This window comes from Eptatretus burgeri, chromosome 5, assembly GCF_056783735.1.
Source record: "Eptatretus burgeri isolate ZD-2024b chromosome 5, Ebu_testis_v1, whole genome shotgun sequence".
Classification (NCBI taxonomy): Eukaryota; Metazoa; Chordata; class Myxini; order Myxiniformes; family Myxinidae; genus Eptatretus; species Eptatretus burgeri.
In genome coordinates this window covers 65,673,867-65,688,084 of record NC_140965.1, presented here as the reverse complement: position 1 = coordinate 65,688,084, position 14,218 = coordinate 65,673,867, and the positions used below count along the sequence as shown (strand labels likewise).

Sequence of the window (14,218 nt, the reverse complement as noted above, 5' to 3'; positions counted from 1 at the left end):
GAAGGGGAGAGAGAAAGAAAGAGTCAGAGAGAGAGAGAGAGAGAGAGAGAGTCAGAGAGAGGGAGAGAGTCAGAGAGAGGGAGAGAGTCAGAGAGAGGGAGAGAGTCAGAGAGAGGGAGAGAGTCAGAGAGAGAGAGAGAGAGAAAGAGAGATATATTTTCCTGAGCTGTTCCTGTTTCAGTATGTCTTGTTCCCAATGCAATTTCTACAAAAGACTGAGTTGAGAGTTTTTCACGAAATGAAAATCTCACACCTTGGAGCAAGTTGGAATGAAGCATTGCAATGAATAATTAATTGAAGTGCCATGAAGATATTTCATTCTCGCAGTTAACTTTGTGATATGGATGAATACATTTAGGATATTGAAATAGACAAAAATGGTTTCAAGGTAGAACAATAGATGAAACCAACAAAACATTGATTGAGGTGTGCTAACCATCATGGGAAACAAGAAGTTGAGTTTCGGCTGTTAATACTGTTACGTTTGCAGGGGGCGAGGGGGAGGGGGGTTAGATAGGAATGTATAGAATAGCATGGTCCATGTACAAGTAGTTAGGCATCTCGATGTGTAAGTAGGGAAATGTTAGCTTAAGAATTGTCTTGTTTGCATACAGGGGGTGGTGCATGGTAATAGGGATTATGGTTAAGGAAATTGTGCGTATAACTTCGACGTCAACCTCTACTGGGGGGTGCCGGGAAACTCAGCATGAGAGCGAGGGGAGTAGTGTTCGTCACCTCCCAAGGGTCGGAGCGATGAACGCCTTCAGTGGCGGAGTAATAGATGCCTATCAAGGAGGCGGAGTGTTGCCTGGGGAGAAGAGGGAGAAGCTAATCGGGCAGTTGGGAAATCGGGGGTGAGAGTTGGTCTGAGGAGAACGGGGAACACGATGTGGAAAAAGCCTGCTGAGGAGAATAAACTCTGAGCTTTCTCTGAGGAGTTAGTCTTGTGTGCTAAGCCAACATCACCTGTGCCTGTGTTCATCACCTAGAGCCTGTTTGTCATCCTGCCCATCACCGCATTGTCCCTGATAATCATCCTGCCCATCGTCTGCTCACCTCGTCGTCCTCATCGCCCCCGCTGCCGCCAGAGCTGAGTCCCCCGGTTTTTGTTCCCTTCCCCCATCTGTGACTGAGTCCAGAGTGAGGCGCCTTAGTTTATTTAGATTCATTTTTATTCTCATTGTATAGAATTATTTATTAATTGCATCCCTTTCCTCACAACAAAAAGTGGGTTTCAAAGTAATCTGTTTCCTTCCAACTCTACTTCATCTCTTTTGGACAATGAACAAAATGTAAATAATAATTGTGCAAATAATAATTTAATGTAGTCATCTACATGGATTCACAAGGAATTTCACTGCAGGCGTTGTGTAAATAATAATAAAAATAATAATGTAATATAATTTACCAAATGTGAATATAACAGTATGATGTTGTTCCACACCAGGAAACCGAACCGTTGTTCATGTCAGACAGGTTTCATTCAAACACCCCACAGCCACTGCACGTCAACCCAACATTTGCCTTTTTTCTTCCTTCTTCGTTCCCTCTCTCCCTTCCTTCTTTCCAACATCAATCCTTCAAACAATATCCCTTACATCAGAACACTAGAAACAGCATCATGGGCATACATCATATTTGGAGCGTTCATTGTCTATTTAAGCCCAAAAAACTAAAATTTATTTCCAGTCCTGGAACGTGCTACACAGGAGAAGGATCTGGGGGTAGTAATAGAAATGGGGGTAAGCAAAGAGAACAGTGCCAGGCAGTTATAGGTAAAGCTAACAGGGCTTTAGGTTGTATTCGTAGGGGCATAAATGATCATTATGCTGAAATATGCAATTTGGTGTCTCTCTGTCAATCTATCTGTCTGGTTTTTTGACTGGGAAACATTCGGTCGTTACTTATCCAATCTCAACCAAACTTGACAGAATGACGAAGGGTCACACGATGGAGGTTGTAGTGACTTCATTTGCCCCCCTCCCTCCCCAAGGGGGGTTTCCGTCTTCGGTGAAGTTCATGCTAAGGTGTATATCTGTGTTAAGCTCGCTAATCGTGTCATTTTTACAAGGCTGCTTCCAAAAACAAAACTAATAACATCACCAATGATAATAGCATAACATTAATATTATTACAAAACAATATTGATACTCATAATATCCCCTCTCCCCAAGGGGTTTTTCCTCCTTGAACAAACGCTGTGTTAAGTGAATAAATAGGTTATCATGGCGTTTTGGGGGGCTTGTAAATGAGGAAGAAGAAGAGGCCTACCAGAAGGAAAATATTATAAACCACAAACATGTATGATTAACTTTTTACACAGTCGCATGTACTACTGCTGCTTAACACAAAACTGAAGGAAATCTGGAGGAATCCTCGAAATCCTTGAGGCATTCTCTGCTTATCATGTCCACTACAAAAGAACAGACCTGAGACTAGATCTACTATAATATACAGTGCCTCCAGAAAGTTTACACCCCCTTGAAAAATTTTCACCATTTGTTGCTTTGCCACCTGGAATTAATTTCCACTATATCAGACTTTTTCCACCTTTATTTACACATCATAACCCACAACTTCCAAATGAAAAACAAATTATACAAATTTCAGGAAATTCATTAAAAATACAAAACTGGAATATCTTGGTTCGATATGTGTCCACCTCTCTTATAATAGCAATTGTAAATTACCTCAAGAATAACCAATCACCTTCAAAATCACACACAAAGTTCATTGGCCTCCACCTGTGTTAAATTGTAGTGATTCTGATTATTTCAGAATAAAATCAGCTGTTCTTGTAGGTTTCCTGTGCTGGGTAGTGCATTTCACAGCAAAGACTCAACCATGAGCACCAAGGAGTTTTTGAAAGGCCTCATTGGTAGAGACCTATCCTAACAGACTCATAGCTGTAATTGCTGTCAAAGATGCTTCCACCAAGTATTAACTCAGGGGGGTGGCCACTTATCCAACCAAGGTATTCTTGTTTTGTATTTTTAATTAATCTTATGAAATTTGTCAAATTTGTTTTTTACTTGGAAGTTGTGGGTTATGATGTGAAAATAAATACGATGTGAATAAAGGTGGAAAAAGTCTGATATCATGCAATTTAATTCCAGGCTATAAGGCAACAAAAGGTGAAAATTTTGAAAGTGGGTGTAGATTTTCTATAGGCACTGTATATACCCCAGAGAGGATAACAACATGACCCTTCCTGTCTCTCCCATAGGGAGTGTGTACTTGTAAATCAAAAGAGGTAGTGTTAACACTAGGAATTTAATGAAGCCTCATATAGAATATTGCATACAGTTTTGGTCACCACATCTAAGGAAGGACATAGCTGCCACTGAGAGGGAACACTGAAGAGATATTAGATTGATTCTCGGGCGAGCTCGACTGAGCTACGAGGAACGGTTGAATGAGATGGCTTTATACATTGGAAAGGAGGCAATTGCATGGGTATCTGATGGAGATGTTTAAGGTAATGAAGGATGTGGATAAGAAAGGTGGAGTGGAGGTTTTCAGCAGAGTTGATGTCATTAGGACCAGGGCCCATGGCTCGAGGGTAAAGAAGATGAGAGGTTGGATGGGGTGTTTCAGTCGGAGAGTGGTTAATGCGTGGAATATTCTCCCTGAAAAGGTAGTGTCAGTGGAGGAGGTGGATCAGTTTAAATTGGAATTTGATAGGTACACTTGTCAATGTCTTGACCGTGGACAGGTGTTGATCCTGGGGTTGGTGCAGCACAGGCATGATAGGCCAAATGGCCTTCTCCTGTGCCAAACTTCCTTGTGTGTATTCTGTTTCATGAACAGTAGGTGGCGCATATCCACTGCACCATGAACGCTGAGTCAGTTAAGCCAAAATACCTGTCCAAATTGGAAATGAATTTCATATATATATACATTCGATAAACCAAGGAGTTGAGTTCAGTTTATTTATGCTTATCTGAATTTATATAAATCTTTGTTTGTTTGTTTTTTCATTCACTATGTTTATTGACATTGTGCACGACTGGATTCAAGCAGACAGCACCGCTATAGTATGGGATGATCTGTTCAGGTAAACATTGGTAAACATGTAAAAGGACACAAAACAAGGTAAATTGTCTCGTTCCCAAAAGAAAATTAACTCTCCAGCTTCGGCCAAAAAATGGACAATTATGCATTTTGGGTAATCATGGTGAAGTCTCAATGCATCGACAGCCATGGAGATGCCCGAGGGCAGAGTTGGAGATGTGCGTGTTATTTTATCTGAGCCATTTAGTGATGACGAATGTGAAATGGGATAAGAGTACAATGGCACGTGACAATGTCTATGTGCTTTGTATTGTTGTACTGCATGCAGTTGTACAGTTCATAACATAAAACGTAGCAGCAGCTTGTATATGTTGATAGGTTACTTGAAGCTATTTTATGTTTGAAATATGACTATTAATCAAACAAAATTATTTCATATCAATCAGTTTCTCCAAAATTTAATAAAGTTGAGATGGAACTAACTATTGCATCAGACACAATATGTCAATGGTGCCTCCATGTTTTTTTTGGTTTTTTTTTTTGTTTGTTTTGTTACAAATTCGAAGGTTCATTGAGGCTTTTGAACACATTTTCTGGACAAAATATTCAGGAGACATCGTGCGCTTTTACATGAACGACAAGGACAGTGGACAATGGACGGACTGAGCAAGTATATTGAAGAAACAGGAAATCTGGCTCACAGTATCATGAGGTAAATACTCAGATATAACTCCATTATAAACTAGAACGGCACTTGTAGCGTGCATAGTCTCACCTCACGTGTTCATTCTGAACAAAAATAGGTACCATCGTTAACTGAACACGCCACTATTGTGGCTCACTGCTATCGTGATCCACATACCCGTATCATCCATGCACCTGATTATGTCACATAGTTTGTTGGAATGGGTTATGAACGTCATACATTAAATTCTTCATTTACATCCGGTCATCGATCGGATATATGAAATTTCAGATTTTTTAGATAAGAATTGCAATTCCACCAATTGTGGCTGGAATACCACTTCACTGATGGTGTCATCATTATCACACTGTACACCCCACGGCGAGTTGATGACATATGCCAAGTTTCAATTATTTTTCGTTTTGTGGTTTTGAAGAAAATAATGTCCAAATTTTTACCTTTAATCCAATGTGGTTGCCATACCATGTGACCTATTACGTCAGAATTAGCAATAAATAGTCTCCATAGGGAGTCTCTCCCCAATTTTTAAAATTTTGCATCGAATGGACAAGCAGTTGCTGAGAAAACCATTGTTAAAGCAAAAATATATAGACATTCTCACACACACACACACACACACACACACACACACACACACACACACACACACACACACACACACACACACACACACACACACACACACACACACACACACACCATTGCAATAGTCTCACATCCCCTTTGGGGTGAGACGAAGGTAAATATATATTGCAATGGGACTTGGTCTTGCCAAAAGGAACAATAGAAAGAACTATACGGCCTCGCTGGGGATAAACTCCACAGTTTGGCCTGCGCAGGAGGGGATTTGCTCAAATGTATGTATCACGAGCGTGGGAATTACTGTTACAATGGAAATCATGTGCCAAGATTTTAGCGTGATTATTTTCCCCAAGAAGAAATTATGATGCTGAGGTACGTAAGAAAATCCCAATAACCACAGCAAATAAATGGAAAATAATGGTTTAATTAATTTATGATGGGGAGGGGACATGCTAGAACAGTCACAAAGAATGAAAAGAACCCGTCGGTACACACATAACCGAGACAAATATGGATGATGCCGACCGTACTTAAACTGTCTCTTCAGGACACAGACACTCGAAGGAGTAGTACAGGGTGACTCAAAAATATGGAATCCACCTTTTGTCCAATATCTTCCGTCTTACTAATGACGACCTCTTGTTTTATCAAGTGATTGAAGAAGAATGAACCACAAGACAGACTATGAAAGTTGGCCACAATTCTTTCCTTTTTAAAGATGCCATGGACAATTATGCAAAATACTTTTTCTTTTTTAAAAGGCAAAATTAGACAAAGGCCAAAAAAAAAAACATTTTTCTTAAAAACTCCAACAAGAAGAGTTAAAGAAGACTCCAAGAAGAAGACTCGAATCAAATTTAACTCATCCTGAAATTCGCAGATATATGCCAGGTTCAAAAAAATTCAGAGAAAAAGGCACTGTCGCAAATCTCAACAGTAAAACTGCTGGAGGACCAACGTATTCGGGACATCCTCAACATGTAAGGTCTCCTGAGAACATTGACCTTGTTTGTGATTTAGTGTGTGGAGGCCCAACTAAATATCTTGGACATTGGAGTCAAGACATTTGAATTTCACATGAATCAGTGAGAAGAATTCTCATCCACGATGTGAAACTGTATCCATACCAAATTCAGATGAAACACAAACTGACTGCATCCCATATGCAGAAAAGATTGACACTGTGCCAGTGGTTTGCAGACAAGATTGAAGAAAAGACTAACTTCCTTGACAATGTCTGGCTTTCTGATGAGGCTATTTCCTATTTTATGGACATGTGAACTCCAAGAACTGCATATAATGGGAATCAACACCCCCGAACACAGTGCTCGAGCAACCTCTCCACTCAGAAAAATGCATTGCCTGGGTCGCAATCGGTAAATATGGAAATTTCGACCCTTTCTGGTTTGAGGCTGACAAAGGCCCGAAGCAGTCGAAGGGAGTTTTGAGAGAGGAACAATGGTTTAAACAGGATGGAGACACTCCCCACACTTTAAATGATTCACTGAATAGGCACAACATGTATTTTGGTGACAGAGTCATCAGTCGAAGACTTGCTGTTGATTTGGCCCCACACTTAGCAGATCGGTCACCGTCAGATTTTTCTCTTTGGGGATATCTGAAGGACAACATCTACAGTGGAAGGCCACAATCCAATTAATAACTCAAAGCAACAATTATCAATAAAATTCGCTTAATTCCAACAGTGGAATGCGTCAGCGATTAACCATTTTGCCCGTCCAATCCAAGTGTGCTTGCAGTGCTGTGGTAAACATTTGGAGTATGTCATGTCAGCACATCTAAGCACAGTCACTCCTGGCCTATTCAAGGTAATCTGTGCCGAATATTGTGCCATTTGAGTGATAAATGACGATTTATATTACACAAGTCTGGAGACGGCGATGGTTCACGAGCAATGTACACGGTTCGCCTTTTTTATTTTTTGACCTTCGAGGGGATGCCATGGGCAAACTGGCTGGAATTCGGAAAAACGTAAATGAAAGTTGTCGTACTCTAAGAGCACGACTTGCATACCAACTTTCATTCAAAACAGTTGAAAACCCGAGGAGTTCGATGCCCAATTTATTGATTTTTTTTTTTTGACATTTTCTAAGTTCGTGACCTTGTGACCTTGACCTTGGGGCGAAAATGAAAAATCGAGCTCCGTGGGGCTATGAAGGTGCCATTGGGCTAACCAAATACCGAAACCCCTGCCAGATTCGACAAACCCCCTCGGAGAAGATGTAACTTGAAATCGGCTACCCCCTAAAAACACGTTTGTTGGGAGTGGCTCCGCCCATAATGGGCACACCACGCCCATTCTCAGGAAAACACAACTAGATCATGATATAAACCTCCCACCGAAATTTTATCAGGATCGGATGAAAACCCACGGAGCTGTGCTCGGGACAGACAGACACACACCCATAACGAATATAGTGGTCACTTACTGACTCGTGAACCAATAGTATGGGTTATATTTTTGGGGGCCACCCTGTGACGAGGCAAGAGGATGGGGGAGATATAGAAAATGGTCACGAGGTAGAGTAGGGTAGGCCTTCCCTCTTCTCAGAGGTGCTGTGAACTGGCACGTTATTAATTCTTGCCTTGCCGTGAACTTCTTGAGACACCCCATGATGGTAACAGCTAATTGTTACAGAGATATACAAGGAACTTTGACGCAGGAGGCCACCTGGCCAACCATGCTTGCGCTATATCAACATATAGTGCTGTCCCTATTGTTGAACTGCTTTTCCAGTTTTGGAAATGTGACATCATCAATGTTTAGGTTTGTCTTTCTCATTGACTAGTGAATAGATTTGTCTTGAATAACTAATAATATTCAATTGTTTTATCCAGAGAAATGAAAATATATGAAGTTCTTGAAATATTAGGTCACAACACCCTTTGAAAACACACATGAACAAAGTTTTACAGCAATGCCTTTGATAGCTGTTTATTTCATAACTTTCACCACCCGTGAGCCCAATGTAAAATGTTCACTTTTGCCCTCCATTATTTAACTATCATTGGATTTCCATAAAATGTCCTACATGAGCTCAGATGCCACACAATAAAATGAAAAAAATTTAATATACATGAGGGGAAATCATCATTTGTACAGCAGCCTTGATGGGAGAACTCATGTAGTTGGTATACATGTCTTTGACGGAGTCCAGTCTCAGTTTGATCCAGAGAAAAGGAGCATCTTATATATTATTTCCGAGTTTGTGGTTTCGTGTCGCGCTATCTTCGACTTTGTTCTGCGCTCGAGTAACGTGATATTCGGCTTACATTATCTCAAAGACCATATGAGGTGCATGGTACAAAAAAAAAGTAAATAAAATGGTTCTGAAACAGTGAAATCGTATTCCACTTACTGCATTAAAGTAAAATTACTATTGATACTCTGCATCAGTTCCTTTCTCAAACACACCCAACCCAACATGTCGCGCAGAGCGCGGGTTATGCTAGTCTAACTATAAACTGTTGTCTGATGCTGCGTCATGAAGAACGTCATCCTCTCCAAAGGGATGCTAACCCGGCTTTGTCATGTGCTCACAGCCCAGTACTCGCTTATGAACATTAAAAAAGATCTTACGGTACCTCTTGAAAATAGGAGGCCAATATGTGCTGGTACCCTTGACAAATTCTGAATCTCTGCACTAATTACACCAAGAGTGGAAATGGACACTGTTACCCCTCCCACAGAAAGATCTGTCCAGGTAAATACCAAAGTGATGCAACAACATCTGACAACAGAGACAAACGGGACAAGATAAGAAACTGGACAGCAGTGGGAGCACTTTTATTTCACAACTTAAACCGAGAGTAACGCTGATGTTTATGCGTGGGTTGTTCAATGCAGATCACTAATCTCCATTGTAGCGTACCACCCCAGTCTTTCAACAGTTCTCCTTTCAGGCAGACCAACAACAAACAAGCTCTTCCTGTGACATCATCCTTGCAAATAGGTTACTGTACATAGCTCGGAGACCAATTTCCTTTTGGTTACACATGCTATGCACTGTGGGGCATATCATATTGATGCCAAAGAGTCATAAGTAAACAATTCTCGTATAAACTCGTATACAGACAGGTTTCAAAAGGCCTAGCTATTTTTCTCAGCAAAATAAAACCATAATTCTTAATTGCCTGTTATTCTTTCCTGTAGGCCGATATGGGGTTTCATTTTTATGATGAAACCCCATATCGGTCCGTCCGTATCCGATATACCCCATATTGGTTCATTGATATAATTGTTGCTTTGAGTTATTCAATGGATTGTGGCCTTCCTCTGTAGATGTTGTTTTCATGTTGTCCATCTGTCTGTCCGTCCGTGCTTCCATGATACGTTTTCTTTCCCGTGATAACTTAAGAACGGCTAAACTGCTAAAGGGACCTAAGTCAAACTTGGTACAAGTATGTATAACATTGTAAAGATAAACTGATTCGATTATGGGGTCATGAGGTCAAAGGTCAGAAGTCCCGTTCGGTACCAATTTTTTTTACTGCGCTAACTTGTGAACCAGTGATGGGATTTTGACCAAACTTACAAAACCAAACCAAACTTAAACTTGAACCAGTGATATCTCTATTATAATACAAATCTTGCACACTAAAAACTCGGCTAGCCGTCACACGATCCCTATGAAATTGCTGTGGCACTTAGCGGACCTGCCGACAATGTTTGGGAAGTCTTGGCGTTCCATAGTACCACTTGCATTTTGCACAATGCGTATTTTTGTCATTCCCTATGTACGGTCTGTCGTCTGCTACCAGCTATGTTGTACTGCTATTCCGTGCATGTACACGGGTATCGCTAGTAAGTATATATTATGATGCAAAGATTAACTGATTAGATTTTGGAATGAAGAGGTCAAAGGTCAGAGGTCATGTCACGTACAAATGTGACACTTGAGAACAGCTGAAGGGATTTAAATCAAACTTGGTACTATTATGTATAATGATGTAATTATGTGGGCGGAAGGATATCGGTCGAGGTCGCGATGTCGAAGAGTGCCGTTCTAGTTCTACTTACAACAATTTCCTGATGTGTCTTTCGGATGTGGAAAGTGTGGCAATAAATTTGTAACTGTGCTCATTTCATTAATTAAAAACATTCCCCTAACCTGAGGAGCATGTTTTTTTTTGTATACCTAGTTGAGGCTTGTGGAAGAGCTCATATTAGTACACTGAACAGATCAGGACACAAGGAACAGTTGATAGAGCAGGGAAATACCAACAGCAGAGTGGAAGAACAAGATGGAGGCAGCTTTGGACAAACAATGGGGGTGGGGAGGAATTAGGGGTAAGGGAGGACACATGCATTCAGCGTTCTAGCTCTTTCACAAGCCTTGACTGAATACAAGAGCAAAGGAGGACAAAGCATGAAAAGAGCAGGGGGTACAAGACCAGCAAGGAGGCGGTAGGAGACAGACAAACAACCGACCTGTCTGTGATGGTGAAGTGATCGACTAATAGACTCAGCTTCATCGTGGGAGATTCCAATAATCTTAAAAGGCCTCGGTTTCCATGGCATCAAGCTGAGATGAGGTTGTAACAAACAAGAGGTGTTTGATTCAAAAATTAGGAAGCAAGCTCCTCTGGTAATGTCAGCATTTCTGGAGTTTCTTTGAACGTTGCAGGAATGCCTCGATCACAATAATATATAGTTCGTTTGTCAGAGATGTTTGTCCATAAGACCTTACCAATTACCTTTTGTGGATACAAAATACAGACGCGTGAAAGAGTGAGGTGACAGGGAAGAAGACAGCACACCTGCAATGGGATAACATCTAGACACAGTAAAGGGGATGACGGAGGAGGAAAGAGAAGAGGGAAGGAAATATAGAAACTGGCAAATAGATGAAAAGTATAGAGAAGGATTAATTAGAATAGCAAAGATCATGAGTAGAGATTGAGGATGTGGCGATGCAGACCCAACTTTATGCCTTGGAGGGAAAGGTGGGGTTGAAGAGATTGAATAACTATATTGAGAAAATGAGAAAATTCCACAAATGGACATCTGAAAATATGTAGGATTATTTAGACCTGCAATCTTATGGTGTGTATTTTGTGCTTGCTTTTCAGGGAGGGCATCGAACAATTACTTCTGAGCAACGCACATGAAAAAGCCGATGGACGCCTGTTTGTGTCCATCACAAATGCATGGAGTGGCCGCAATGAGCTCGTGTCCAGGTTCTCCTCGCGAGAGGAGCTCATCACGGTGAGAAGTCCCTGCTATGTCTCAGCACAATACTCTACTAAGAGCAGGTATCAGGGAAAATAGTACTGTATTGCCACAACATTTTTGTGACAAGTTCTTTTGGTGCCACAGCTGAAGGATATTTTACTCATATTTTTCCACTTCGGGTGATGGTCGAGTCTCGATGACTTCTCGTATCATGCTGCTTGTGAGGTTGCTTTTAAATCTTTCTGAACATCCAGGTTGTGAAGGCAATATCGTTTGCCAAGTTAAATTGTATGCAAATTGATATTAGTCATACGATGTGCCTCCTGCTGTGGCACATCAAATGACACCCTAATTTCCCATACATTTTCAAAGGTGTGCTTTGTTTTGATGAGTTGCTATATACACAATGGCTATGCCCACTTTTGTACATTTAATGTTAAGCTAGCAGCTTTATGCGCAACAGCCCCTTGCATTTTTTTTTGTACAGAGTCAAGGCTCATGGAAGAGCTACAACACTGAATGGATTAGAATGCAACAGAACAAAAGGAACAGCAGAGAGAGAGAGAGAGAGAGAGAGAGAGAGAGAGAGAGAGAGAGAGAGAGAGAGAGAGAGAGAGAGAGAGAGAGAGAGAGAGAGAGAGAGAGAGAGAGAGAGAGAGAGAGAGAGAGAGAGAGAGAGAGAGAGAGAGAGAGAGAGAGAGAGAGAGAGAGAGAGAACGAGAGAACGAGAGAACGAGAGAACGAGAGAACGAGAGAACGAGAGAACGAGAGAACGAGAGAACGAGAGAACGAGAGAACGAGAGAACGAGAGAACGAGAGAACGAGAACACCAACAGCAGAGTTGAAGGACAAAATAGAGGGAAACTTGGACAAATAATGTGTATGAGGAGGGATGAGTGGTAGGAGAGCATGCATGGGGTGGACAAGATGGATACAGGAGCAAACAGTCAGGAAGTAAAAACTGGAAAGTTGGAAGGAGGTGGGTTTGGTGGGAGTGGGGGAGAGGGGGAGGTTAACAGATGTAAAAGAAAATCATGGTTTTGGATGGGAGATGATCTGAGATGGTGGTGAACTTCTGTCTTAAAATCCTGGAGGGAAGAATGAGATTGAAGAGAATGTTGAAGTTGGTTCTACAGGTGTGAAAAAAAATGAGAAACAGATGAGTGGGGGTGAGCAGTAATTCTGGGTTTTGGTAGTTACATCAGAAGGGGTTGATGGTAGACCATGTGCACCATACTGGAACCTGGGGGAACAAAGCACAGAAAGAACAGGGGGTGCAAGATCAGAAAGGAGGTGGTAGAAGACAGAGAGACCACCGACGGGAAAGTGATAGGTCCATAAACTCAGCTTCATCACGGAAGATTCCAATAATCTTGAAGGCCTTGGTTTCCAAGGCGACAAGCTGAGCAATGTGTGAGGCAGGGGTGCTAGCCCAGAGGAGAGCAGTACTCCATCAAGCTGTGGATGAAGGCCTTGTACATGGGTTCAGGTGTTGCAAGGAAGGACTTTGTACGACGCAGAATACACAGTCGGCAACTGGCTTTTGAGGCCAATTTTGAAATGTGGTTTGCCCAAGAAAGTCATGGCTGATAGTGAGACCCAGGAGTTTGAATGACTGAACTTCTTCAAGAGAAATGTTAAGAAAGTACATGGGAGGATTTGCTATATGGTCCTTTCGGAGAGAGCGAGAGAGAGAGAGAGATAGTGAGAGTGTGAGATTTGTTTGACTTGAAAGACATTCAACTGTTTAACCAGCTTGTGATTTTGTCAAGGCCTAAAGGGAGGGAAAAATCTGCAGACTTGCTGTCTGAAGGATGAGGGGTGCCATGGCAGATGGTGGAGTCATCAGAAAATTGAAAAGGGGATTTTCCAGAGAGTCAGTGAGATTGTTGATGAAGATTAAGAATATGACTGTGCCCAGAACAATGCCTTGGGGGATTCCAGCCTGAATAGGGAGAAGAGATGAAAGGATTCCATTTATAGCCCCACATTGGTTACGAGAGTAGATCAAGTCAGTAACCCAAAAGTAGAGTTGGCTGTGGTGCTATTTGAAGTGAGGGAAGGGAAGGAAGGTGAGCATACTCCAGAGACAGACTTAACAAGGCACCACCAGATTTTAGAGGAGGGAGCCAAGTTTGAAAGTTCAATCTTTTCTGGCTGTTCTTTCTTTTTTTTTCTCTAGTCATCCATGTGTGATTCCCTTTTAAATTCATTTCCTCTGCAACTGCTTGTCTAATTGACATGAAATTTCCCCCATAGGTGCAACTACTCATGTAGAATGTTTTTATGATCATTATGACATCATAGGTCACATGGTATGGCAGCCATGTTGGAAAAAAAAGAAAAAGATGTTCTTTTCTGGCTCTCCTGACAGTGGAGACATACTTGTTGCGGGCTTTGTGGAATGATCGGAGATTGCCTTCGGTGGGGTTTGCTTTACAGGAAGAAAAGAAAAGTTATTTCAGAGCAACTGCTTCACCACAGGATTCAGTGTACTATCAGCAGGAAGAAGGGTAGGATAACTGAAGACGACATGGGATGGATCTGTATGTCAGAGAGAGCAGATTTCTGTTCCCAGGCTTTGTCAGGGAAGGGAAGAATTTCCAGGCTTTGTTCAATATCAGGGGCAGCAGATTATAGGAGACTAGTCCTGAAGTGAGATGGCTGCCTGATGTCCCTGCCAGTTTGCCAGACTCGCTGGTGCTGAGGCAGCTCTGAGA

General features: G+C 41.6%; 1 protein-coding gene across 2 annotated transcripts in view; it reads left to right on the top strand.

Annotated features, from left to right (window-relative positions):
- LOC147026585 (patatin-like phospholipase domain-containing protein 4) overlaps window positions 1-14,218 on the top strand; it is a 56,988-nt gene that overhangs the window by 21,019 nt on the left and 21,751 nt on the right. For both annotated transcript variants that reach the window (XM_085882164.1, XM_085882163.1), the window contains one exon: window positions 11,396-11,531. In XM_085882164.1, the coding sequence (XP_085738290.1) occupies window positions 11,396-11,531 (136 nt within the window). The remainder of the gene's footprint in view (window positions 1-11,395; window positions 11,532-14,218) is intronic.